The sequence below is a fragment of the Tiliqua scincoides genome, chromosome 4 (genome assembly GCF_035046505.1).
Source record: "Tiliqua scincoides isolate rTilSci1 chromosome 4, rTilSci1.hap2, whole genome shotgun sequence".
NCBI classification, from domain to species: domain Eukaryota; kingdom Metazoa; phylum Chordata; class Lepidosauria; order Squamata; family Scincidae; genus Tiliqua; species Tiliqua scincoides.
In genome coordinates this window covers 201,661,116-201,688,650 of record NC_089824.1, presented here as the reverse complement: position 1 = coordinate 201,688,650, position 27,535 = coordinate 201,661,116, and the positions used below count along the sequence as shown (strand labels likewise).

At 39.9% G+C, this 27,535-nt stretch overlaps 1 protein-coding gene across 2 annotated transcripts in view; it reads right to left on the bottom strand.

The window, feature by feature from the left end:
* Positions 1-1,207: 1,207 nt before the first annotated feature.
* The window catches only part of ADA (adenosine deaminase), a 44,968-nt gene continuing 18,640 nt past the window's right edge, over positions 1,208-27,535 (bottom strand). For both annotated transcript variants that reach the window (XM_066624197.1, XM_066624198.1), the window contains exons 3-11: positions 26,358-26,480; positions 24,865-25,008; positions 22,049-22,164; positions 10,957-11,081; positions 8,590-8,661; positions 8,157-8,258; positions 6,004-6,071; positions 4,058-4,187; positions 1,208-2,873 (exon numbers count right to left, since the gene is read on the bottom strand). In XM_066624197.1, the coding sequence (XP_066480294.1) occupies positions 2,769-2,873; positions 4,058-4,187; positions 6,004-6,071; positions 8,157-8,258; positions 8,590-8,661; positions 10,957-11,081; positions 22,049-22,164; positions 24,865-25,008; positions 26,358-26,480 (985 nt within the window). In that variant the 3' untranslated portion in view covers positions 1,208-2,768. The remainder of the gene's footprint in view (positions 2,874-4,057; positions 4,188-6,003; positions 6,072-8,156; positions 8,259-8,589; positions 8,662-10,956; positions 11,082-22,048; positions 22,165-24,864; positions 25,009-26,357; positions 26,481-27,535) is intronic.

The following is a 27,535-nucleotide window of genomic DNA, read 5'->3' as shown; positions in this document are numbered from 1 at the left end:
TTGTCTAAATGTTTTTTGTCATGCTCTTGGTTTTTACCCATTGACTTTCATACTGAGGCACGCAAATTGCTCAGGTAGCCTCATGCGCTAATCCCAAACAATGTGGGACACAAATTCAGCAATTGCTTTAGAAGGAGTGCTCAACACTCCAATTGCTGTGCCAATGTAATGTCCCTGTTCCAGTTTTGATAGAAAACGTGTTGGTCTCACTCTCAGTTGCCATCACTTAGGCTTTCTTTTAGTCTATTATAGTTATTTATTCTTTGTCCTTAAATTGTGACTAGGGGTAGATTTATATGATGAATTAGTTTTCTGAAACATAACTAACAGCAATTCTTCTGTTTCACAACAATTATTTATCAGTCTCCTGCATGTGCCAGAAAAGGGACAGGGGGCTAGTAGGATGTTCACCGGTAACTAATATCACAGGAGACAGGCTAAACTTAGTTCTTTCAGCCAGTCTCCCAAGAATGCCTGGGCTAAGTATTATATTTAGCTAAATCCCTTGTGAATTGGTGGCAAGCTACACTTGACAGGTCAGCATCAAGTTTCATTGGTGAGTTAAGATGTTACGAGTGATCACCAGCAGCACTATAAGATGATCTTTAAATCATTTAACATCCTCAGAGGCATTGAGAAACCAGAGCTTCTACTGGACAAACTTTAGGTATTTCTTGTATATAGGCCAGAACCAGCTAGCAGTGCTTAAGTCCCTGCTATCATCAAAAGGTGGTGGAGTATCATGCCTCAAGAGCTTGCTTATGTGGAGTGAGATGGACGTTCAATTTCATGTATTACTCTCAGTCAATAACAATAAGGATTCGTATTACATTTTTCAGTGGCTAAAAGTGCTTCACTTGTATAATCTTACTGTAATTCTGACAACGGTGTATGGTAAGTATTATTATCCCAATATTGCAACTGGGAAGCTGAAGCCAAGAGCTTTGCCTAAGGCTGCAATTCGAATTCAAGACAACAGTTCTGAGAGAAGAACTTTTGGATCAGGACCAGCTTCTTTTTCCATACAGCTGCATCACACAGTGGGTGACGCACTGTTGCCAGCCTTGCTGCTGCTACGCCATGCGCTGCCCTGGGGGTTACTACTATGAATCCTCACTGAAATACAATTTTTTTTTTTAACTGAACCACAGGTTAAAAATCAGATTTTGATTTGGTAATTTTCCTGGCAAACAAAATGAAGTACACATGTAGTAAAATTGAATTTATTTCATTAAATGAAAAGATAATATTCTGCTTTGTTCAGAAGGTGAATAAATTCTCAGTCTCTTTCCCACACACAATACAAAAATGCCACAGCCATTCATCAGAGGCGGTGTTTGAGACTTTGAAGCTTTATAATATCAACTTTTCCAACCACCTGAGATACAGCAGCACCAGAATATACAATTTCCTCAACTCTGTTCACAAACTTAAAAATATCAACCTATTATAAGCCAAAACTATAATAATTTCTATATTTAAAAATGTAATGGTACTCTGACCCACAAACCCAGTAACTCTGTGCCTACTGTTGCCTATGGTACTAGGAAAAAGATGTCTCTGCTCAGATACATGGGTATTTTTTAAGACACTAAGAGTTTAAATGTGCAAAACAGAATTTTACAATCATTAAAAGAAATCCTATATATTTATGAGGGAATGAGGCTCCTAGATGCAGCGTATGATACTATGCAGCACAATCCTATGCATACTTGGACGCAAGTGCCACTGTGCTCAGTGGGGCTAACTCATAGGTCAGCATGCATAGGATTGCAGCCTTAGACAAGTTTGATTGGGGAGGAGGTAGGTGAACCTATTACTATATAATCTCTAGCGCCAATCTAGCTTTTCAGGCTTAATGCCCTTGCTAGACTGAAAACAATGTGCCCAGGTGCATCATCCAATATGATCCCCATTCACACAGCACTGTATGATTACATTCCCAGCCCTCTTAAAATGTGGATAAGAATTTTTTCTTCCAGGCCACTTGTTGCACTTGCCCATCTTTGGATTAGAGTCATGATGATTAAAAAGTAGCTGCAATGAATTTGATGGCATTGAAAACATGTTTGGATTGGCAGTCAGGCCAAAAAGAATCATGTACAGAAGATATATAATTGTGTCAGAAGATCAGGCATGTTCATTTTTTAAACAGAGATTTCTCAAAAGATGACAAACCTCTGAAACTGTTCAACATCAGAAATATCCCACTTCTTCACATGTGGAGGCACACAGATCAAAACTAATTACAAAGAACTTCCTGCAAGATTTGAAGACAGATGATTGCTTTTAAAAGACAGAAAAATGGTTTTTGCTTCCAATAGTGCAAGACATTAATTTTATCCCTCTGTCATTTCTGGACAAATAGGTTCCTGAAACAATACAAAGTCTTGAAAAACGAAAGTAGAAAGTGAGATGAATGTAAACACAAGCAGCAATCCCTTTTTCAAACCTTCATGTCTCCAAAGACAAAAAAAGCTCACTTGCCTGCAGCTTGAACAAGTGAGCATGCAAACTCACTTTAGGCGTATCAGTCCCATTTTTGTAATCAGTCCCATACAGTGTACGGGATGTGGGTGTTACAGAAAGATATGACATAATTATAATGGGAATACTGTTCTGAATATATAGTGCATGCCTCATTTTGTGGACAGTAATAGTAAATAAGATAGTAATACTGAGCTTGTGCATTGTCTTCCAAGAAGCAAAGATACATCTCTGACTAGCACAAAAGCTGTTATGAAGAGGGTTGATTGGCACAGTAGAGATTAGAACTCTGTGCTCTTCACCATCCCATAGGCATCATACAACTTATAGAGAAGTTCTTTCTTTTCCTTCTCTGGCAAGAAGCTGGACGCAGCCGCATTTATGTTCTGGGAATGGAAGAAAAATTACAGAAAATGAAATTGAGAACATTTCCAATAGTTTGCATTTTTGCATGCACAGACTTTCATGCCCTGTTGATGCAGGGTAGCTGAGTTTAATATGTTAAATATCTTAAAAGCCTATATTTGAACTTCTTTATTTTAGAGGGGGGGAAAATAGACATTTTAAAATGATACACATAAAAGTCACATGCCAGCAGTCTGATAATGCTCTTATATTAAGACTGCAATCCTAACCACACTTTCCTGAGAGTAAGCCCTATTGAACAAAATAGGACTTACTTCTGAGTAGACCTGGTTAGGACTCAGCCCCAAGTCAGATAATTATGTATCCTGCCTTATACACAGTCAAGCCACTGATGTTTCTAGTTCAGGGGTGGCAAACTTATGGCACATGTGCCACTAGTGGCATGCAGATACCTTTAAAATGGCACGCACAATCACCATATACAAGGCGAAAGCCCCATAAAATAGCATGGGTGCACCCAACGTGGGTGCAGAGATGGTGCTAGCCACAGCAGCGCACCGCTAGATAATGGTGGGCACACAGCCCTTGAAATGGTATGACAACACTGGGCATTGTGTGGAAGTTGCAGAAGCTTCAAGGAGTTAATGGTGGTCAATGACTTATTTTTGTACAAACTGGAAGTCTAATTCACAGACAACAACAGTATGCCTTGGCTCTTGGTAAAGTTTTCCTCTTAAGAAGCAATGGAGTTCTATACAGACTGAATTTGCACAGCTTAAGAAATCTAACAGCCCAATCCTAACTTGCACTGGAACAGGCAGGCCAGCTGGCCTGCCCCGTATCCAGTGAGGGGTTGGGGCTGCCTGCAGCTCAGCCCTGGGCAAGGGGAATTCATCACTTTTACCCCAGGTAATGTGGCAGCAGCCCCAATGGGGCTACTCAGATTTGCGCCAGTTAAAGGTGGCACAGAACCAAGCAGTCTGGCACAGTGCCAGGTCGCCCTTGAGTGGGGTTAGGATCCAGCCCAAGTGCCAGATTCTGGTCTCACCCCTGCTCACCCCTCTGGTCACCCATGGACAAGAATTCTGCGACAGTTCTAAGTGTTCTTACTTCCAGGCATGTGGGTTTAGAATCAGGTTGTAAATTACGACAAGAGAAAAATACAACCAATGAACTTCTGGGGGAAGAATCCAGATCAACTTACCAATCTCTTGAATTCCTTCTCAGTGAACCCCATTAAGTTCTGAGCAATTTTGTAGTCTGTATGAATTGTGGAATTAAAAATGAGTGGGTCATCTGTGTTCAAGGAATAGTTTGCACCATCTTCCATAAATCTGGAAAATCAGAATGGAACAGGTTTTAAAGAGAACAATACAAATTTTTCAAATGGTAAAAAAATAACCTTACATCATTTCCCTATTCAGCTACAGTCTGAATACAGCATGAAGATAACCCTCAACCAAACATGTACAAGGCACCTCCTGCCAGACTGAACCACTCAAGGGAACTGAAGACTGAAGAGAGAGGCAAGTGTCACTTGGCCTCTTGCTGTAGTCTCCAAGACCACCTGCCGTCTCCAACCTCAGAGTGGCACCCCTGGCTTATCCTCCTTTATTCTCAGGTTTCTTTTCTTCAATGAGCAGGTTATAAAACAAACACCAGCTGGGCCAGTCATGCAGTGGACAATATATTTAACTACAGATCAGACAGTAGGTGCAACTCCTATCTGGTTTACTCCCTCTCTCTTTTTGGAAAGAGAGGGCTAGCTGCACATCTGCCCTACTCCTCTGAATGGTGCCAAGGTAGCTGCTGGTGCCAAAATGGTCTTGAGAAAAGTAAATAGGCCCTCTGATGCAATGGAGAGCCCACTGAACCAGAGACTCCAACATGAGCCGTTGCGGTATCCAAAGGCTGTGGGTTTGAGTTACTTTTACCCCACAGAATTATCTGCAGCATCACCTTAGTCTGCTGGGGTTAGAGTACCAGGGAGAGTAAATGGCAAATATTCAATGGTGCCAGTTGTCTCCCAGCATACAGCACTGGTAGTTTTTAACCAGCATGTAGTCACATGAAAGCCATCAGCACTGATGAAAGTTGAAAGAATGCTCCAGTTAGAAAGCAAGGATAAGGTAGCTGAAGAGCAATTTGGGGCTTAAGCCCAGTGCCCTTGCTCCACACAAGGATCTGAAATGAACAAAATATCTTATTGCCCTCCCCCAGACATACAATAGCATATTCCTTGTATTGCTGACAATATTTCTAATAACCAAGGTAACTAAAATGGAAGGTATTTAAATAACTGAGTAGAGAGCTTAGCTGATTGCATTTGAACCCCATCTATTGTGCATCCCCACAATAAACAGAAAATATCTGAAAATATCTACCTCATCTTTCTTCCTTGTTAAACCCCAAGTTTCTGAAGTGTTCCATTAGCCAACAGATATAGTCCCTGTGTATATCTGTGTCCTGTGTATAAGTTTCTAAGGGCGCAATCCTAACTCCTTATGTCAGTACTTTCCAGTACCAATGGAACGTGTGCTGCATCCTGCAGTTGGGTGTCACTCAGGGAGGCCTCCTCAAAGTAAGGGAATGTTTGTTCCCTTATCTCAGAGCTGCATTGCCCTTCTGTCAGTGCTGGAAAGCACTGACATATGAGGTTAGGATTGCGCCCTAAATGTGTTCTAGAGCTTGTCTTGTAACATGCATGATGTAGTCATGCATGATGACTAGTAAAGACATTTTCCACAAACATCTTCACAAAGAAAAGCAGCTTTTCATAAGAGGGTAGTAAGTTCAGTTTTAAAATACCATATGTTTACATTGTTCAGATTTTAGATTTATCTTTTTCATTTTAAACCAGGTTATTTGAGTTTATAATTATAGCTAAAATGCTATTAATTACATTTCAGTTATAATTTTCTCTCACAGATTTAAACCTGGGTTACAATGAAACTCTCTTGGGAGAAACTCTCCCAGGTGAGTTACAAGTTTTTATTTTCTTGTCAAAATAAAACAAAATACATTTTGTTTTAAAATTCAGTAAAATAGAAGGTTAAAAAAATGCAGAAATACAATTTTAAATAGAATAATTGATTATTTAAAAAAAAAAAATAATTTTATCCACTCTGCTTTGAAGTAATTCAACCATACCTTTTTATTGGATGACTAGAGAAGGGAGTTTTACATGCTCCAGTGAGATAACTAGACCAAGGGCAGACCTGTGTGTTTACCATAAAAAAAGCAAAATCAGTAAATGTCCACTTTTAATTATTCTGTGTTTTGAAGACATTACGGTTACAATCCTATAAACCTGTGTTTCTTAACCTGAGGGCTGGGACCCACTAGGTGGGTCACAAGGCAATTTCAGGTGGGTTCCCATTCATTTCAATATTTTGTTTTTAACACATTAGATTTGATGTTACTACGGTATGTGACTGCATTTGGGGAAATGTTACACATCTGTACTTTTAACAGGCTACAATGTATATGCTTTTAACAATGATAGTAAATGGGACTTACTCCTGGGTAAGTGCGGGTAGGATTGCAGCCTAGGATTGTTAAAAATTTCCTGCTTGATGACGTCACTTCTGGTCATGACATCACTTCCCGTGGATCCTGACAGATTCTCCTTCTAAAAATTGGGTCCCAGTGCTACAAGTTTGAGAACCACTGCTGGGTCTAAGTTCCACTTAATGTATTGAGACTTCCAAGAATATATGCATAGGACTGCCCTGTCAGTTCAAATATGCTACAATAAGTGAGGATGCTACTTTGAAGTCAGGAATCTGTTTTCATAAAGCAGCTTGTAACTTAACTGAAAATAATTCTGCCTCTTGTCACTCCTAACACTACTCTTCTAGTCCAAATATCCCATCTCTCTTCTTTCACCAGTGCTTGTGGAAATACTGCTGTGTGTAAGACACAAGACTAATCATGATCAGAGTAGCTGATCCAAAAACTTTTCTTTGTTTCAAAAACATAATAAGATCAGTAAACTGTGCTATTTGGTCAGTTCCTGCAGGATGGCCAAAGAAAGAAAATTAGGGGATAAACTGCACACGTTTAAACCAAGGATGAACTGGTGAGAAAGGCTACATACAATCCTGATCTCTCCTAACGCCAAAGCAGTGACCACACACCAACCTAGGCAGTTACAACTGTGCCATAAAGCACATTTTCGACACCCACAGAGTAAGCTGCACCAATGGGAAGGCCTGCACCATACCACTGGCACTGGATCCAGGCTGCATGTCTGTCAGAGCAGGTAAGCTCCCATTGAGCAGTGCAGAGGTGGGGAGGGGTATAAAGGGGTAGGGAAGAACAGAGTCAGGCCTTGGAAAGGACTAGGATTGGCAGTGCTGATCCAAATCCTGTTCTCCCTCCTGGGTCTGAAAGCCCAACACGAGGCTGCTCAGATTTGCTCAGGCTGGGACTACCAAGGGTAAGAGGATGAATGTCCTCTTACCTCAAGGCCTCCAGTATGCTCCTAACCAGTGTGCTGGTTAGGACTGGTCTGAAAGCCAGTCCTGTGATAGCACAAGCTCTGCAGTAAGATACAAGGCAAAAGTGACACACAGAATAAACTGCACAATAAGCACTGTGCTTCAAAATGGCTTCTAAGTACAGGGCAGCCATGCTGTTGATTTTTACAGCGCTTACTGTGTTTTATTGATTTCTTGTTTTAACCTTTTATGATAGTTTGGGACTGTTGCAAAAAGCTGCTCATAATTCAATGAATGAATGAATGAGTGCAAGCTATCACAAAGATTTCTTCCAGTTCAGACAGAAGTCAAAGAGTTTTTCTAGAACTTCTGAAGGTGCTAGCAAGGGGAGAAAGAACCCAACGTATTTTTCTAGCTACAACCCTGAGCTCATACATGGTTCTATCTGCATGTAGGCTTTCAGGTTTTTCCTCTTCAGTGATGTTCTGATCAAAATATCTACTAATATTTCAGTGTTGAAGACCTTTCTTTCTTCGGAAGGAGGCGTTCAGCACACATAGGAAAATATGCATGTATCAGGACAGTAAAAAAAAAAAAATCAAACTTTCAAGTCTTGTAACATGTTTGATTACCCTTATGAAATAGTGAGGAGTTTCTGTTTTCAAATCAAGTCAGATTTTCCATAACAAATAATGAAAAGGATAAGACATCTCAGTATTATGCAGCAAGAACTTCTTCACTTGAAGAAAAATCCAGTCACCTATCCAGAGTGCTGTACTGCAATATAACTCCCAAGTGTACTGTTACTATACCCTAAGATTGTAGCTATAGAGATGCCAGGCTTGCAAAGTATTCTGTTACCTCAAAATGCATATTTTGTTTCAACAGCTTTTTATAGAGATCGTCATCTTCCAAGACATGATAGCCATGCCCAATTCGTTCTGCCTTTAGGATGTTGACTGCCTATGATGATACAGAGAAAAAAGAAATGAAGAATCAGACATTGCTTATTTGGTTACGCTGAGCAATTCCGTGATTACACCTTAGGCTGGTATCTTCTCTCTTTCCCTTGCATGACAATCCAGTATTCTGCTCCATCTGAACCACCAAACTATCATTTGTATTTAATTAGCTCTTCTAACCGGAACAAGAAATCACAATCAAATTACAGAAGCACAGTGAGGAGTGTGTGAGCCCAGGGCTTATGCTAAACTATGGTTTGGCATTATATGTGAATAAAGTTCATATGTACAGGTCAAAACCCAGAACCTGGATCTGATTTCATGGTTTTTACCTCCTTGATGACCTGGGTCGGTCCAACCTCACAAGCATGAACAGTCCGATGAATTCCACATCTTTCAGCTTCCTGAACAAAAAGACACACAAGGCAGAGAGGGTAAAATGCTATGACTGGCAGATGTCAAAAAGGACAACTCATTTTTGGAGGATGCATTTGCTACAAGAAGACCTCCAGACTGCTAAATTCCCCTGTGTGATACAGCAGAAGCTGCACTGGCCCTGCTGCATTGTCGAGGGTGGATTTCAACAGGATTGGGCAACTTACATTTACTTGGGAGTAAGTCCAACTGTATATGCAATAATTTTAGAGGTAGTGCAGTGTAGTGGTTAGTGTGCAAGACTTGTAGTAGTTAGTGTGTGAGTGTCCAGAAGGCCTCATTCAAAGTCTTGCTCAGTCATAAAGCCTATTGGGTGAATTTGGGCTATCCACCATCTCTCAGCTTAACATAACTCACAGGACTGTTATATTCTTTCCTCACTTCTTTTCCTAGCACCACCCTGAATTCCTTGAAGGAAGGGTGGTATATAAATGTAAAAAATAACATGAGCCAGAAAATATGTCTGATTGTGTAATAGGTCATTTTATTTAACTAGGATAAAATAAACCAATCAGATTTAACCCCACTTTCCTCTCACAAGACTCCAGTATCCAAGAATGGAGCAACATGTGGGAGAGAAACTTTGAAGATATCAGTTGGTACAAAAACAAATTGATTGACTGAGATTAAAGAACACAGGGGAAAACCGACTGAAAGAAAGGAGCATTTCTCATGTATTCTTCAATGTGTACATAAGCAAACAAGAAAAATGATCTCCCAAGTGCCTGGAACAGTGTTTCTCAAACTGTGGGTCGGGACCCACTAGGTGAGTTGCAAGACAATTTCAGGTGGGTCCCCATTCATTTCACTATTTTATTTTTAATATATTAGACTGGTATGTGACTGCATTTGGGGAAATGTTATAGACCTGTACTTTTAACAAACTACTATGTATATTCTTTTAACAATGATAATGAAGGAAACTTACTCCTGGGTAAGTGTGGGTAGGATTGCAGCCTAGGATAGTTAAAAATTTTCCTGCTTGATGATGTCACTTCCGGTCATGACATCACTTCTGGTGGGTCCCAAAAGATTCTCATTTTGTCCTGGTGCTAAATGTGTGAGAACACTGGTCTGGAACATGCTATTCTACCAACAGGTTTTCAATGTTCATATCACAATGTCCATAACTGCAGAAAGGCAGCTCGTTCCTATTATCTGAGGGAATTGTTGCTATACAAGTCTCAAGCTGTGGTGCAACAGATACAGCAGTACCATAGTTTATGGCAAACATGGTTTTGTGGTCCAGCTTTGCCATATCTGCTTTGACAAAATCCAATACTAATTCCATGACTCTAGTCTAGGAATTCCCTTCCTCACCTCCAAACAACCTGTTCCACAGATGTTCCGCTAATACTGGCTTATGTGAACCCAACCATTAAGTTTAAATAACAGCCAGTTCATATAATGCTAGAGTTGCACAATTAATGGCTATGTCAGCACATTAGAACAGATAAGAAACTACTAGTTAAGTAACACATTATCATTTAGTGCCTCTAGGAAAATGGTCAATGTGAAACAAAATGTTAAGGAATCGGTTGCTGAGCACTTACACTTGAAGGAAATGCAAACTGGGGAGAATATACTTCATAGAGGTCAGCAAAACAAATTCATAAGCCTTGCTGCCAATTAAGTGCTTTTAGAACCTAGAATAATGTCTCACCTTGGGGAAGTCCAATTTGCCTGAGTCTTCCTCAAACGAATTTAGTCATTGTTAGCAAACTGCCCCCCCCCCAAGAGTGGCTGGAATTGCTGGCAGAAGGCAGAGTTTTGAGAACCAAAATAGGAAAAAAAAAATCAAACCCCAAAGCCTCTCCCAAGCTTATTTCAGCTTCTTTTGCTAGCTCTCTTGCTTTGTAAATGAACACATAAATAAAAGAAATGGCTTCATTAACTATACTCCTCTATATCACATCCAAGCTGTTGACAAAAGATGCCACTAATAAAGCATACCTAAAATTTTACTTGCTTGAATCTACAGTCAGATGGAATAGTTCCAATCATTTCAAAAGAATTTGCAAAGCTTTAGCTAGAGATTTTCTTATTTGTAATAAGTCCCAATTTGTGACTGAAGTTTTGCAAACTTTGGTGTTTAGGTCTTGCGTATGTAGATTATTCTGGTGATACTTGAGAGAGATCTGGTCTGGGTGCATGCTAGTAGAAACACTGGAACAGAAGATTATTGGATGTTGTTCTCAAATTGTATACAGCCTAGTGAGCTTCAATCGATTTCCTACCTCTCTTCCATTTAATTGAAAACCAACCTCATAAGCCTTCTGATGTTCGGGGTAGGTCTCCGCATTTATTGATTCATCTCCAGCTAAGTCTATACCAACCACGTAATCATTTTGATACTTCTTACATAACTCCACTACTTCTAGTGACCAATCTGGAAAGAAAAGCACTAGAGGTTAATGAAGGCAGAGGGGAGGGTATCTTTTTTTGCACATAAGTCTCCAAGCCTTGCCTGAATAAAATTAATCATTCATTATGATGATGATGATGATGATGATGATGATAAACTTTATTTATATCCCGCCCTTCTCCCCAAAGGGACCCAGGGCGGCTCACAACATATTAAAAACAGATTAAAAACATAATTTAACCACAAATAAAAACATATTAAAAACACATTAACATATACCCATAAAAACCATAGTCAGATAAAAAGTCAGATAAAAAGAGCAAAACGTAGCAAATCAGAGGAATCAGGCCTGTAAAAAATAGGCCTGATTCATGATAGGTAAATATTTATTATACAAGAATATCATGCTATTTTCCCCTGACAAGGCCTTCCAAGCAGAACACGCCGATGGAGATAGTTCCAGCATCACAAAGAATTATGCCTTTTTCAATAACTGTTTACTTCTGGACACCGCAGCTGTGGTTACTGAATCTTGTCGAAATTAGCTGAAAACTGAAGCTCATTTTAAATAGGAAGTGCTTCTGAGCATTATATAAATCACTTACTCCAGTGTTCTGTACTGGCTACATGGTGTTCAATATGGTGTTAACCTCATATCAAGGTTGAGTATTCCAAAAGTCACCTGCCCTCTATAGTGAAAGTTAAGGTAGAAAGTACAAAATAAGCATTTCAGAGAAAATCTGCATCTTGAAATGTGTTCTATGAAGAATTGAACTCTAAAAACCAAACCATGAACATAAGAACGTAAGAACATAAGAACAGCCCCACTGGATCAGGCCATAGGCCCATCTAGTCCAGCTTCCTGTATCTCACAGCGGCCCACCAAATGCCCCAGGGAGCACACCAGATAACAAGAGACCTCATCCTGGTGCCCTCCCCTACATCTGGCATTCTGACTTAACCCATTCCTAAAATCAGGAGATTGCGCATACACATCATGGCTTGTACCCCATAATGGATTTTTCCTCCAGAAACTTGTCCAATCCCCTTTTAAAGGCATCTAGGCTAGACGCCAGCACCACATCCTGTGGCAAGGAGTTCCACAGACCGACCACACGCTGAGTAAAGAAATATTTTCTTTTGTCTGTCCTAACCCGCCCAACACTCAATTTTAGTGGATGTCCCCTGGTTCTGGTATTATGTGAGAGTGTAAAGAGCATCTCCCTATCCACTCTGTCCATTCCCTGCATAATTTTGTATGTCTCAATCATGTCCCCCCTCAAGCGTCTCTTTTCTAGGCTGAAGAGGCCCAAACACCGTAGCCTTTCCTCATAAGGAAGGTGCCCCAGCCCCGTAATCATCTTAGTCGCTCTCTTTTGCACCTTTTCCATTTCCACTATGTCTTTTTTGAGATGCGGCGACCAGAACTGGACACAGTACTCCAGGTGTGGCCTTACCATAGATTTGTACAACGGCATTATAATACTAGCCGTTTTGTTCTCAATACCCTTCCTAATGATCCCAAGCATAGAATTGGCCTTCTTCACTGCCGCCGCACATTGGGTCGACACTTTCATCGACCTGTCCACCACCACCCCAAGATCTCTCTCCTGATCTGTCACAGACAGCTCAGAACCCATCAGCCTATATCTAAAGTTTTGATTTTTTGCCCCAATGTGCATGACTTTACACTTACTGACATTGAAGCGCATCTGCCATTTTGCTGCCCATTCTGCCAGTCTGGAGAGATCCTTCTGGAGCTCCTCACAATCACTCCTGGTCTTTACCACTCGGAAAAGTTTGGTGTCGTCTGCAAACTTAGCCACTTCACTGCTCAACCCTGTCTCCAGGTCATTTATGAAGAGGTTGAAAAGCACCGGTCCCAGGACAGATCCTTGGGGCACACCGCTTTTCACCTCTCTCCATTGTGAAAATTGCCCAATGACACCCACTCTCTGCTTCCTGGCCTCCAACCAGTTCTCAATCCACGAGAGGACCTGTCCTCTAATTCCCTGACTGTGGAGTTTTTTCAGTAGCCTTTGGTGAGGGACCGTGTCAAATGCCTTCTGAAAGTCCAGATATATAATGTCCATGGGTTCTCCCGCATCCACATGCCTGTTGACCTTTTCAAAGAATTCTATAAGGTTCATGACTAGAAATCTTGCAGTTCTTCACAGAAGCACACACACACACACACAATTGTTGGAAGGAGATTTTATCCATGGTAACCCCACCCCTTCATTTCAGGCTGATTCATCACCATGACTTTGCACCTGACAGTCAATACGTAATTTTCAGTCTGTGCCAGATCTGGTGAGCCATGGTGAAATTTTATTGTAGGACTACATTTCAAGGACAAACCACGTTAGCACAGATCACAAACAACCCTAAAGTGATCTGAACTGCAATAGACCAAAGCACAGTTTGAAGCCATCCATGGCTTCATTCAGGGGACCATTTCCACCACAGGTGTACCAGAATCAGTCCAGATGGAGAAACAAAAATGAGTCAAGTCAGCTGCTTGCATGAGTTAGCCCCCCCCTTTTTAGGATTGGTTTAGGATCATTAGGTAAAAAAGGTAGACCACAGCACTCAACCCAAAAAGCTGTCAAGTTCAATATGGATTCCAGCAGTGAAAGCCTTAGCATGCTTACACAAGTAACTCCAGTACCTGACCCAGAGAGTGTGCTGAAACCTACATCAAATTTAGGTGTGTAATTAAAGCAGCCCTGCTGTTGCTTCACACTCGCCAATATGAGAGAGCCAGGTACAGTGGTTGAGAAATTGGACATAGACCCGGAAGATCTTAGTTTAAATCCCTGCTCAGCCATTTAGCTTCCTGGATGACACTTCCTGAGTCACTATCTTTCGGTCCCACCTATGTTAAAGGGTTGTTGTGAGGACAAAAAGAAGGGAAGAACTACGGGTACCACTCTGAGCTCCCTGGAGGAAGGATGGTATAAAGATGTGAAAAATAAATAAGTATTTCAGTATTGGCAACCTTCAGTCTCGAAAGACTATGGTATAGTATTTCAGTATGCAGAAATTTAGTCCCCATTACTTCTGATCAGCTCTTGGCAGAAGCAAAATAAAATGTCTACACCTGTTTCATAACTAGGCAGGTAAATGAATAGTGAGGCAATTACATGCCTTTGTAATCACTTATGTGAACTTAACCCACATTTCAGCATATTTGTAGTCTTGCATGTATCTGCTCTAGTTCACCACAGTATGTTGTACTCTGCCTTTTTGCACAACAGGACTGGCCAATCTAAGGAGTAGGCAACAGTTTAAAATTGTTGGTTTCTTTAAATTTGATATTCTTTTTGATATACTCTATATCAAGAGTATAATGCAGCCAAGGGCAATGCATTTTCCTAGAAAGCAGCAGACAAGCTCACTCCTTGAAAAATATTTATTTCTCAGTTTATTTTTGTAGAAACCAAGGGAGGGGGGAACACCCATAACCTTACCAAGTGTTTTACAGGCCTATTAAGTTATTCAGAATCATAAAGGAAAATACAACTCTCTAAGATACCTTACTGTGAAATAAAGAAAGAGTTCAGCAATATCAGTATGTGGAATTAAATGTTTTGCTTTAGGAAACTAGAAGTGAAAGAGGAAAGTCTAGAGGAGCTCAGGGAACTCCAGGCATCTCACCAAGTGGAATTTAATTGGGTCATGCTGCCAGACAGAACAGGGAACATACACATGAAAAGATCCAATGCTCTCTCAAAAAATATGGTGGTCTTCTTAACGGAGGTGGGTTTAATATGTATGTTATGTGCTGTATATCTGTAAACCCTACCAGAAACCTGGCTGCAAATGTTTCTCCAATGGCTTATGTCTAGGGTTGGTCTAAAATGGTAAAAATGGAATACAACAGCTATAATGCTAAATTGGGCTTATAAAACGAGATATCCTGCTCAATTAACAGAATAACACTGACATGTAACTATTAAAGTGGCAGCAGAGCATCTGTGGATTGTCCCAAGTGCTTCTGATTGTGTTTCTAAGCCTGTTACTCCCTCAGAGCTCTGTTGATTTAGCACCCAATCCTATCCAATTTTCCAGTGCCAGTGCAACTGTATCCTGTCGTGGGGAGGCAGTCACAGAGGCATCCTCAAGGTATGGGAACATTTGATCCCTTACCTCAGGGCTGCATTGCCTCTGCACCTGTGCTAAAAAGTTGGATAGGACTGGGCCCTGGCTATAGTCTTCTGAGAATGCTCAGAAGCTGCCAAGGAAAATGTATGGAGCCATATGGAAAGTGAAATTGAGTCACAGCGTGCATGTACTCAAGAGTAGGTGACTGTATTGGTCCACTGGAAAGGGCAGACTGGGAGTAAGGTAATGTCACCAGAATTATCCCAATGCAGTGCAGGCCCAAAAAATATTAAAGAAGGAAGTTCCTCCCTCCAAGCTGATAAATGTATTGAACCCTATGGAAAGCAAAACTGAGCTACATGTTCACATTTACTCACAGGTAAGCAAATGTTTACTGGTTCCTTGCTATGTTGGTGTACTTGAAAATCAGTATGTTTTCATAGCAATTCAATGTTATATTCAATTCTGTTGGTTCAAGTTGCTATCTTATCAAAGTTTTAATTTTTTTGTTTGGCAGCATTAGGTTTATTGTAGTTGTTCATACAAGTAGTAAGCAAATCTTAAATGGCTCCTGTAAGTTTAATTCATGTAATTGACTATGTAGTTGTGTTTGTGTGTATACCACCTATATGACAGTGATTGCACTTGATAAAAATGCTTTAAATTTGATTAAAACTAATTTGGAATAAAAACACATAACACTGCTTTCAGCACCCCCCCCTTTTTTGGATAACACCGCCATCTAGGAAAAAAAATAAAACCGTTTTAGACTGCCTCTACTTATGTCTCCTTGCTTGGTTCGCTAACCAGATTTTCAAAGAAAATAGTAAGTTCTGCAACAGATAATTCAACAAAATATCCTAGATACACCATTAAAAAAACTGGGATGTATCACTCTTGACCTGCTGTGGTTCAAGTACCATTACAGGTAGAACACGAATGAAAAATAATTACATCTGCTTAGATACTCTTTAATCAAGGCCATAGCCACTGAAATCAACATTAGGAACCTCAATGTAATAACATAGGCTATTTATTAATGAAGGGGATGAGGATGACAGGAGGCAGCTTCCAGGCAAAAATCACTAGCTGGAGCAACTGTCTAACCTGCATGTTATTTCTATTACATATCATAAGGCTACCATTTGAGCCATCTTCTCTAAGCCAAGGATTTAAGGCAACAGATACTCCAGCTTCAATCCACAGATTTTCTATTTGTATTGGCACTCAGCATAAGAATATGGGGTGGTGATAGTTTCCTGAAGGACCCATCAGACGAATAAGGAGGGAAATCAGAAGCTATGACTGAATCCCATGTCCATTCTTCATTAGTATATCCCAGATTTGATGGCAGGTAGAACCTAGTTCAGAGGTTCTCAAAAGAAAGAAAACCAGTCTGCTGGTCTTCTTTATGTATAAGGCAGATAGCTCATTTGGTTTTAACTACTCTTGCCCTCAGCCCAGCCCGCTTTCAAATGCCCAAAAGGAGGACCCAAGCTAATAAAGGGTTCATTGTATTATAGTTACATCAGAACCTATTGAAGAGGCATATTTCAGTGATCCTGCCTCCATGTCTAACCAAACACTCATTGGCAGGAGTCAGGGAGACATTCAGACCTGTAATTTGGGTGTGTACAGTCACACATTTTGAAAACCAATTATCATTCCCAACCTCTGTGATTTGTCTCAGTGAGTCATGTGCAGCTTCCCAGTTTCTGTGTAACTACATGTAATCTGATAATATCCTCAGACCATTGTCCACCCTTTTTCTCTCAGTTTGCCTAGTAGTGGAATAGAAATAACCTCTCTCAGGTATCTGCCAACTTCACAATCTCCTCAGTGCTGTGGGAATTTCTGAATCAATTCACACAACCCTGTTCACCACATGGCAGCTGTGTTTGTCAACAGTTCAGTACAACAAAAATATGCAGCTGTTACAGGGTTGACAAATTAAATTAATAGGTCAACTATATGGGAATGTACTACGAGACAGAATTTGGCAGTCAAATTGTTTTCTCAGAGGACTGCCGATTCTGACTTGCTCTTCTCAGTTACTTTTGTTTGTTTGTTTTACTGCTATGATAAAAGTACAACCATTTTTTTTTTTGCATCTTTGACAAAACATTAAACAAATGTTTAATGGATTTTCTTTTGTCTGCTTGTTTAGCTCTGAAAATTCATTCTAAAACTTTCCTATCATAGGAAGGGATAGCTAGGAAACTTGTAATTGGCTAGCTCCAAGAAATCAAAACATTCCAAGTTAAAGTTTGAGCAGGCATATGGGATAGCCAGGAGAATGTTCTGGTACTTTGCTTCTAGGATGATACCTTGCTGCAGGAATTCCTCAGACAAGTAGTTTGGACACTACGTTTCTGGAGCTTTACTGGACATGGCCTTTATCACGCTGGAAGGCAGTTTCATTTTCACCATGGAGAAAAGTGCAAATGTCTAAATGCAACACTATTATCAACTGGCTTTTATGACAACCAAAAAGGCTTATCAACTGGCTTTTATGACAACCAAAAGTAGTTACTACTTTACTAAGTCATAAATGTACTGTAGTTTTATTTCAGCAACTCAATTCCTGTCCTACCACTTTCTAAGAGCTCTAGGCAGGTAACAATTTAAGAGAAGGGAAATCCCCCCAGCACATAATTTTTAAAACTCTATAAAAATCATTTTATACCTGTTTATCTTGGGTAATGAATGTCAGCCAAATATTCAGTCTTGGGTCTGTTTTCAGTTTGTTTTTTAAAGGCTTACAATGTTCTTTAAAGGTCTGACAATATTCAGACTTTGGAGGACCTCTGGGGGAAAAGAGTTTCATAACTGTGAAGCAATTAGCAAGAGCAGCTTTTTGCATGCTATTTGAACTTGAGGCATGCAGGATACAGTCAAAAACATCTTTTTCAGTGATTTTCACAATCAATAACAAAAGGTCCATGCAACAAAATGTGTGCAGTTGTCACAGGTAACAGCAAGCATTTTTTATCCTACACTGATGAGTAAACCATGTATAAAGGGCATATATAGTAGGGCCTTTGAAAAAAGATTCTTCCATCTAATCTCTAGTTGCAGTAGTTTTTTCCACTGAAGCCCAGATCCAGCAGCAAGGACAATAGAAGAGACAGCAATGTTCTTTAGAGAACTTCTTTTTTTCAGGCCATACCAGATATAGCAGTCTTATCATGCAAGAAAAATTATTGTTCACAGGACATTTTTGCCAATATACTTCATACAAGCCTTTAAAGAAAATTTTACAAAGTTCAGGATTACATTATGATTGCTCACAGGAAATGGGTCTCTACAGTCCAACTATTTTGAAGGTGGTTTAGACAACAATACAAATACAAAAAGTGTGCTGCAGGATCACACTGCTGCTAGAGACCTAACTACTGGGTTAGTAACTACTGAACTGGACTTTATTGGAATAGTCTCTTTAAGGAAGTCACTCAGGAAGAGAAAAGAAACGGTTTTTAAAAAAAAATTTCACCACAGTTCTGCTGCTGGTTAGAAATATGCATTAATGATCATTGCTCAGTACAGTTCTAGATAAATAAATAGAACATCTGGAGGCACAGGAACAGTATAGTTCAGGTATGGAAGGGCTCTACATTGCAGCTTACATTTTATATATGACAGGGGCTCAATTAGCATGGCATGGAAGATCTATGAACAAAGTCTCTCACTTCTTTATTTGGAAAATCTCGTCCTTTCTACAAACAAGATCAGCTAGAGTCAGGAAACCCATTTGCGATTCTGCACTTTTACAGCCTGCTTTCCACTTACAGCCCAGAGTTTGGTATGCCAAAGCCAGCTGAGATATACTTCATTTTTCAATCATGATCTGTAATGTCTGCCAAAGTTCATCTGTATGGGCAAAGTTTCATTAACACTATCTTTAATTTATTGCTGCATTCACAAAACTCAAGAGACGGAAAATTCTCATTAGCTCTAAGCAATCTATGATTAAGATGGAATGCTGACCCTAACTTAGGACATACTGTAATCTTAAACAGAGAGTGTTCTTCATTTTATCTCTGCTGCTTGCTTTCTGCTAAGATAGCAAGTTAACAATTAACATATACCTATTGAACTTTTAAAAAAACATATTCTTATAGTACAATCCCATACATGTATACTTAGAAGTAATTCAATGGGACTTACCCTCAGGTAAGTGTAGATGGGATTGTAGCCTTATACACTAAGGTTTTCTTAAGTGGTGAAACCAACAATGCTGTATTTCATACAGTTCCAAAAACTTCATGTACAATTAGCCAGCTTTAGTTCTCAGGTTGCCATTTCCTTCAAGGCCACAAATTTTCATCCCCCAATATAAAAATATTTAATTCCAAAAAGTACAGCATTATCCAACAAGATTTTTTTTCACTGTTTTGCTTCAAAAAATGTTCAACTCTGCAGAGAAATCACATATTGTCAGGTTTTGGGCATCCCAGGCTTGAGATTATTAGCCAGGATGTGGCAGGAGGCCCTAATATTTGGGCCTGGTGTGAAGCAATCAGCAAAGCAGCACAGCTGATGCAATCAACTGCACATGTTGCAGGTGGGAGTCATGTGACTTGGGGAAAGATGAGTGCTGAGTCACATAGGCTATGGAGGAATGGCACAATGCACCACTGGACAGCCAATCAGAGTGGGTCACAAGACTGTCTTGTGACTATGAGGTCGCCCTACTCTGATTGGCTGGCCCCGGAATATATGGGGGCAAGCACAGACTCCAGGAGTGGGTTGTTGTGGAGGAGTTTCTGCGTGTTGTGCTGCTGGTTTGTGTACTGATTTGGACTGCCTTATCATGACTGTGACCTGCTGTATCCCTGACTTCTGGACTGTTTGACTGACTACTCTTCTGCCTGCTCCTTTACCAATACATGCTTCTGCAACAAGCAAGCCTGTGTCTGCTTCCTTGGTTCTGTTTGGGATCGCCTGCTTCTTTTGCTATCTCCCTACGCTCCCATGCCACTCTGCTATCGGGATAGCAAGGGTTATCCTCCCCTGCTGACCTGACAGCCCTACATTACACTACCTTATGAATTATAAACTCTGAAAATAAAAACCAAAATATTTCAAGATGAAGAGTAATATTTGCGTAACACAGAAACAAGAGAACACTCATGTTTAAGCATATCCACAGCTATATAACTGAAAAAAGTTTACTTGAAGTTTAGATAGCTATTTCGAAATGTATTAAACAAGGATTAAGTGTGCTAAGCCTGTAGTCTGTATGGGTGGAGTATGAAAAAAGGCCTGTCCTTTCAATGCTCCTAACAAACATATTTAAAAGGATAGTTATAAACAACAGTTCCGAGAGACTGATTACAAAACTCTGAATTCTGAGCAAACTTCTGGAATAACACTCAAGTTGCAAATCTAAACATACTTTCTAGGAAGTCAATCAAGTAAACATTTTATAGACAGTTCAATCTCAAACATAACTGTAACCTTTTCTATGACACAGATTCTTTTGATTTTAACGCAAGATGAAGGGAATCAGAAGTGAAAGGTATTTTTGTACTGTTGTATCCAACAATATAGGGATCAGTTTTTTCCTTTTTAATGTTTTTTTTAAGAGTACTAACTTCAAAGAAAGGGTCATGAGAAAACTGAACATTTTTTAGTAGAAACCCATCTTTGGCAAAATCGTCCTAGTCAGGGGTGACATTGACAACTGGTTTATACTCTGGGTATTTACAAAACATTGGCTGTATTTTGAAATCAAAACATGTTAGATTTGTTTTGCTTTTGAAATAATCTGACAATCTAAACTGGCAGGAGTCTCCTTCTGTCTACAACTGACAATCCAATAAACTATGTTGAATCAGAAACATATGCTGAAGGAGTACTGAGTTAGCGGACTTTCTTCCTCCCCTCTCCTTTTCCTCCTCACTTTATGCATGAAAAGATTCTGGCTTGTTAAATCACCACTTTGCATGTTGTCCAAATTTGCAGCTTAACTGAGGTTTGCAAACTAGGATTTGATTCAAGTTCTAAAAAGCAGAGCTATCATTTCACATGCCAAAGTTTCTCTGCCACAGTCTAGCATCCTAGGTGAGAAGGGAAAGGGGAAGGCAGGAGTACACAGAGCTTCTTTAGCTAACATGCCTGCTCCACCAAACCATAGCTGGTAGGATCATCTGAACATGCTATCTTGCAGATTGCTTAAACTTAACAATTATATAACTGCAGGCTGTCATTTCAACCCACATTCACACTAAACTTTTTTGGTAATGTGAACTTAGTCAATGTTGTGCAATGCTGTGCAATGCTGTACTTACATCTTGCAGAATGGCCTCAATTGAATTGAAGGAGATCACAACTGGCATTGCGTAACTGAACAGCTAATGTTTTTACAGTCTTGAGGCAACTGATCCAATAAACCTTAGAAGTTAGAAATCTTCTTAAACACAAGAACTGTAAGGACTACAAAAACAGCTTTCCCCTTAAGAAGTGTGCAATTTATATAGGTTGGCACAAACTGGCAGGAGTCTCCTTCAGCCTACAGAACTATACAATCATGTCAGTGTGAAGCCTCCATTTTTTACATAAAACTGCACAGCAAACTCATATTGATCAAACTCAACCATCCCAGCTAATTCTGCGCACTAAAAAACCAACCTGATTGTGCCTCCTTCCCTTTTTCATAAATGTTTCTACCTCTTCCAAGCACCTGGTCTTCAGTAGAAATAGTTATTTGGGTTATGTTTTGATCTAGCATCTAAAGCACAGTGAAGAATTACTTCTTGATAAATGTTTGAAGTATTTGGATCTGAAGAGTCTTTTTACAAAATGCATGTGATATGAGGGAGAAAGACAGACAGGTGTGGCCAAACAGGGAGCAGAGCCACAGGTGAGCTGTAATACATTACTTGGCATATGGCGCATGCAGCATAGAATAGACCTGGCTTTGATGTTGAAAGCCTTCTCTCCAGCTTTTAACCCTCGATTAACAAGGCTAACCACTTCATCTGGAGTAAGGTCCCCCCTGTTTAAAACAAATACAGAGAGATCAGTTGGCATATCATCATCATTTCCCATAATCACTCTTGCCTCAAACTGGGGTAAGACTGTGGTAATGACCACATTACCAAGCTAGTTGAATCTCAGGATCAATTTTGCACTTTAAAATGGTTGGTGTGTTTTCTGAATGTCTTTCAGTGAACATCAAGGGTGGAATAACATACGGTTGTGCCCCCTTATCTGGATAGCCAAATCCACAGATACAGGCGAAAGCCTATCCCTGCAGCCGAGACCCTCTACAAGCAAGGGGAGCACAGCTCTCCTCCAGAGCGGCTTCTGAGTCCTGCCAAGGCCACGGACATCCGCCCACAGCCTCAGCAGGCCTCAGAATGGCAGTTTTGGGATAGCTTCCCTGGTCCTGCTAATGCCTTTTATGAGCATTAAAATGTCACTTCTGGTTTTCAACTGAAAACCGGAACTGATGTTTTTCAGCTGAAAACGGCCATTCTGAGGCCCACCAAGGGGCCCTCTGGCCAAAAAGAGAGCATAATTGCCACATTCAATACACACAATGCTCATATTGTCAATACTCTCATACAGAACTCTTTCTGCCATGGCAAAAGAGAGCAATCTACAACTTTCTTTAGGAGCTTCCTCTCTGAAAGAAGGGTGTGATAGAGAGCTACTTTGTAAATCAATTTGGCTGCCTAGCTGCCAGCTAAAGTTTAGTAATGGCTATGCTGGGTCACCCTGTACTTGTATAAGTAAATGGGTTTTTCCAATTGGGGACAGCACTGTATTTCCCAGAAAGCCTTATTAACATTCACAGCTTCAGTCTACCCTGGCAGGAATTATGACCAGCAGTAGCACCAGCAAAGCATCCCTCCTCACTCTCTTTCACCTCCTCATGAGGCTCTCAAGCAAAGCTGGAGTAAAATAAAATTAGCAGTATCTTGTCAAACAGAACTCCAGTTCCCTTTAAACAAAGAGTTATAAAGATCACCTGCAGGTTCTCAACATAACAGCCAAAACTGTACTTTTTTTTTTTTTTTGGTTAAGGGCCTGGGAAAGAAAACACTTCTGTTTTAACTCCAATTTTCTCTCTTGAGCCAGGAGCAACCTCTGCCAAATGCTCTTACAGCTGCTTCACACAAGCAAGGTGGATAAAGTACTCAAGGCAAGAAGTTCCATTTGTTTCAGTATGTACAGGGTAGCATGTGGAATAGTTCTCAGAGAGATGATGGGAGAGATGGGAGGCTAAAAATCATAGGCTTCCATTTGGAAATGTAAAGATAAATGAGGATGCATTCTAGGTGATCTGCAAATACAAAACTTTTGGATTTCAAATTGCAACTAAAATCATCTTTGACTCAACTAAACATTAACACAGGGTAAGCCTCAAATTTAATTTTTCAAAGTAGTAAAAAAAATCTGTCCATAACTGTGAGCATATAAAAAAAATTGATATCTGTAGAATATGGCTATCATCTGCCATAGGTTACCTAAAGTTATAAATCCAAATTCTTCTATGAGCCCTTTCAACTAATTTTTTTACTCCAATCATGCCAACTCCTTAAGAGCAGTGAGCAAAGAAAGTCAAGACCTCCAATTATAAGAGTCCAATCTTCAACAGTTTTGAATCATATCTAAGGTACTGAGGTTTTACTTTTAGATCACTACCTGAAGAGATGAGTGCTTGCATTCCCAAATAAATGTTCCAATTGTGGACAGTGTTAAACTGCCCTTCTGTAGTGCCATGCCCAGCAAAGAGTTATATTGTACTTGAGAGGTCTGCATTTGTTTCCATATCAGAAGCCCAGTTGCTTCAACAACACAGGCCAACACACATTTTGCTTCCTTAAACGTTACACTAATTCCTGGGTATATTTGGGGTGCTGATTCAAAAAATGGCATCCTTTTTGCCCTACCACGCCTAGTTTTGGAGTCACGGCATAGCCTCTTTAGCGAATGGTTCAAGCAGCTTCCTCATGAGGAAGCCTACACCATGGCTTCCTCATGAGGAAGCTGCTTGAACCATTCACTAATGAGGCTATACTTATCTCCAAAGCTAGACGTGATAGGGCAAAACGGAACCCCAAATTCATATCAAACCACCGTAAAGTTTGGGAAAAACTTTTCTGACCCTCAATTTTGTAGGCCTGTGTGGTTGCAATGATGATCCAAAAATACAAAATACTTTTGGTACAGTCCAGCCAAAGACAAGCACTTCAAAGTGCTATTGATTTCAATGGGAAAGTTAAACTGCTCCAGTCTCTATCTTATGGACACAAATGGGATTTACTTTGCTTAACTTTCACTGGATTATGGCCCTATGTTTTCTCTCTCAATCATTTGGAAACATGTAAAGTAATAAATGCAGACACACGCCTATGATAACTCTTCCACCTCTTCCTTTTGGTTAAGTATTGAAGCTCTTCCAAGAAACAGGCAGTTCTTTCCTATTTAGCTAACATAATGCTGGTTATGCATACTGAATAGCCAATGAAGTTACTGGACCCATCTCTTCTGCAGTGTAGAGACCCAAGAGGCATACAGAGGATTAACACAGCATCAACACTGTTATGTATGCACTTCATGCAGGTGAGCTTGTAGTCACAGAAGTGCATACCAAACACTGCATTTAATCACATCGTGCCAGCTTGCAGTACTTAAATAGCAGGTATTTGAAATGCATTTTTAAAAATTCGTTTAAGATATTACTCACTCTTCTTGGTTCCAGGCGATAGGATACACATTGCAATTGGCTAAGAGTTGAGGGCTGTACCTCACTTCAACATAGATAACACCCTCCTTTGCCTTCATCTCCACAAATTCATAAGCAATTCTTTCCACAGCTTCACGATCTCCTCTGCAAATGTAAAAATCTTTGTTTTTAAAATAGCTGTTGAAAACAATTACAGATCTGTAAAAGATGGATCTGCTACGCTGTGAGAATAGATGTTTCCTGACAGACCAAGGTCTAAGCCTCTCCTGCACAAAGTTTAAAGTTGTTGTGAATTTGCAAGTCTGATTGAAATAAAATATTTGGTATATTTATATCGTTGAGCCTTTTGGGGGGGGGCAAGTGCTACACACATGCTACATATTTTCACCATTTGAACTTTAATTAGACAGGCATGACTAACGGGGAAGTTCAGAACACTTAAATGGTCCATTAACTGCAGCACGGAATCTTTCCTATTTATTCCCACTCTGTGTGGCAAGGCAGTCAATTTTATGGTAAGTCATACATAGGTTTTCAGGTAGGGGATGATACAAGTAGCTCTGGTTCTAGCTGTGCAAGATGCTGGAAAACAGAAGTAGCTAAGAATATTAAGAACTTCCTGGATTTGGGCCCAGCATCAAAACTGTTTTGGAACCAGTATTATCTGTTCTTGCCAATGTCAACCTACTATTCAGTGTAAACTACCATTTTTGAGTGCCTAAATTCTAAAGGTCAGATTTAAAAGTTAAAAGTCAATTCTAAATCAAGACATTGCAAATATAGTAAGATACAAGTCAAAATGGTCAGTACCAAAGCAGGCTACTATGTGTGTGTGACATAGCAGCAAACACTTCTGCTCCAGTGTGAGCTCCAGGTATGTGGAAAACCCCCCTTTTTTTGCAGCAGAAGAAGCCCCAGAATCCCACTTTTGCAATCTGAGAAGGGCTCTTCCTCCCCCACAACTATTTAAGGAGTTCCCAACTCTCTTGTAAAGTTTGGAAATCTCCGCTTTAGTTCAACAGCCATCCAGCACACCAAAGGCTCGTCTTGATATTATTATGTGATACTGAATGCAAATTGTGGGATCCTAATGGATCCCAGGCCTTGTACTAATAGGTCTAAAACCACCCATACAGGGCTCCAAAAAGAGGAATATTTTCACATGCTCTCTGATGCTCTAATCATGTAACTTTCTATAGCATACAGGGTCACCATGCACCATCAAGTCACACAAATCAGCCTACTACTTTCTTGGCAGAAAGAGTGGCATTAATCTCTCAGGAAATGAAAGTCTATACTGTTTTGGTCCAAGGCTCTGAAAGGCAAGAAAATATTATTACAACCTATGCTACCATTAACAAAATCAAGACAAAAACAGCACACGTTTTGCTTGGCAATCATAGCATCACAGGTCTATAATCTGGCAATATCAGTCAACAGCAGCCAGAAGAGACTGATGCTTGACAGTTGTTAATGCAGTGTAAGTTACTTACGCAATTGCTGGCATATAATGAGAAAATTTTGATAAGAATTCTGTGAGACTAAGTGGCTTGTTGTAACTAACATGTTGCAGGAGTTCTTCTACAGTACTTCCAGGGAGTCGAATTCCTCTTTTCCTACAAGTTAAACACAATAAAACATTGCACACATATCAGCTGCTAAAAGCTTACATGGGCTTATTTTGAACTGAATCAGTTTAACATGTTGATAAAGAAAACTGATAGTTAAGAGAGAACTACATGTTTGTCATGTTGTGTAACCGATTAAGCTTATGGCACTCTCTGGGTCTATATTCCCTCTTTCTAATGTACCAAGGAGGCTATAAACATGGTTTTTAGCACAATTTAGTTAAATTCACAGAATCCTGATAAATCTCAACTTTTGTGCTATAAAAAGAAAATGTTCAAGTGTCACAAGGCTAATGAATAAGATAATCAGTCTTTTTCCTGGAATTAAAAATTTGCTGAAAACTATATTTCCGTACGTCAGATATTTCCTTCCCCTCCTTCCAGTTCTATTCTCCAATGTCCTTGTGTTATTAAAAAAAAGTGCCTCAGTAAACAAAAGCTTTAGAAAGCATTTGGCTTTACATGTCCCTTTTCTAAGCAGCAATTCTGAATGCAGAGACATTCCATGATGATTGTTTCTACTGAAGTAGAAGCTGTTTTGTTATAGCAGCTAACTTGATTGCACTGCTTTGTGACCAGGCTTATGGGTTCATGTTCCCCATCAACTAAAACACCACAGATGTTATTGTTCCTCATCTACTAAAATGTCACCTAGCATCTTGCTGCAATAGCAAGGCGTTTAAACCACACTTATAAGCAGTTTACATTTGCCAGTTTTATTTAGCTTTTAGACAGGTGATAGTGAATGGAATTTTAGACCACTATTGTTGGGCTACCATAACCTTTGCCGGTTTGCTTCCTCTCTTCATTCAAACTCTGAAATATTACCACCTCCTTGACTTGGTCTTTTGATTAAACATGAAGAAAAACTTACTGCTGGTATGAAGGGTTTGACTGTGGAAAAGTTTGTCTCAGGAAGTGGTAGGCTCTCCATCACTGGAGGTCTTTAAGAAGATACTGGATAGCCAGCTATTGGGATGTTGTAGATTTATTTATTTATTTATTCACATTTTTAAACCCCCCTTCCTCCAAAGAGCTCAGGG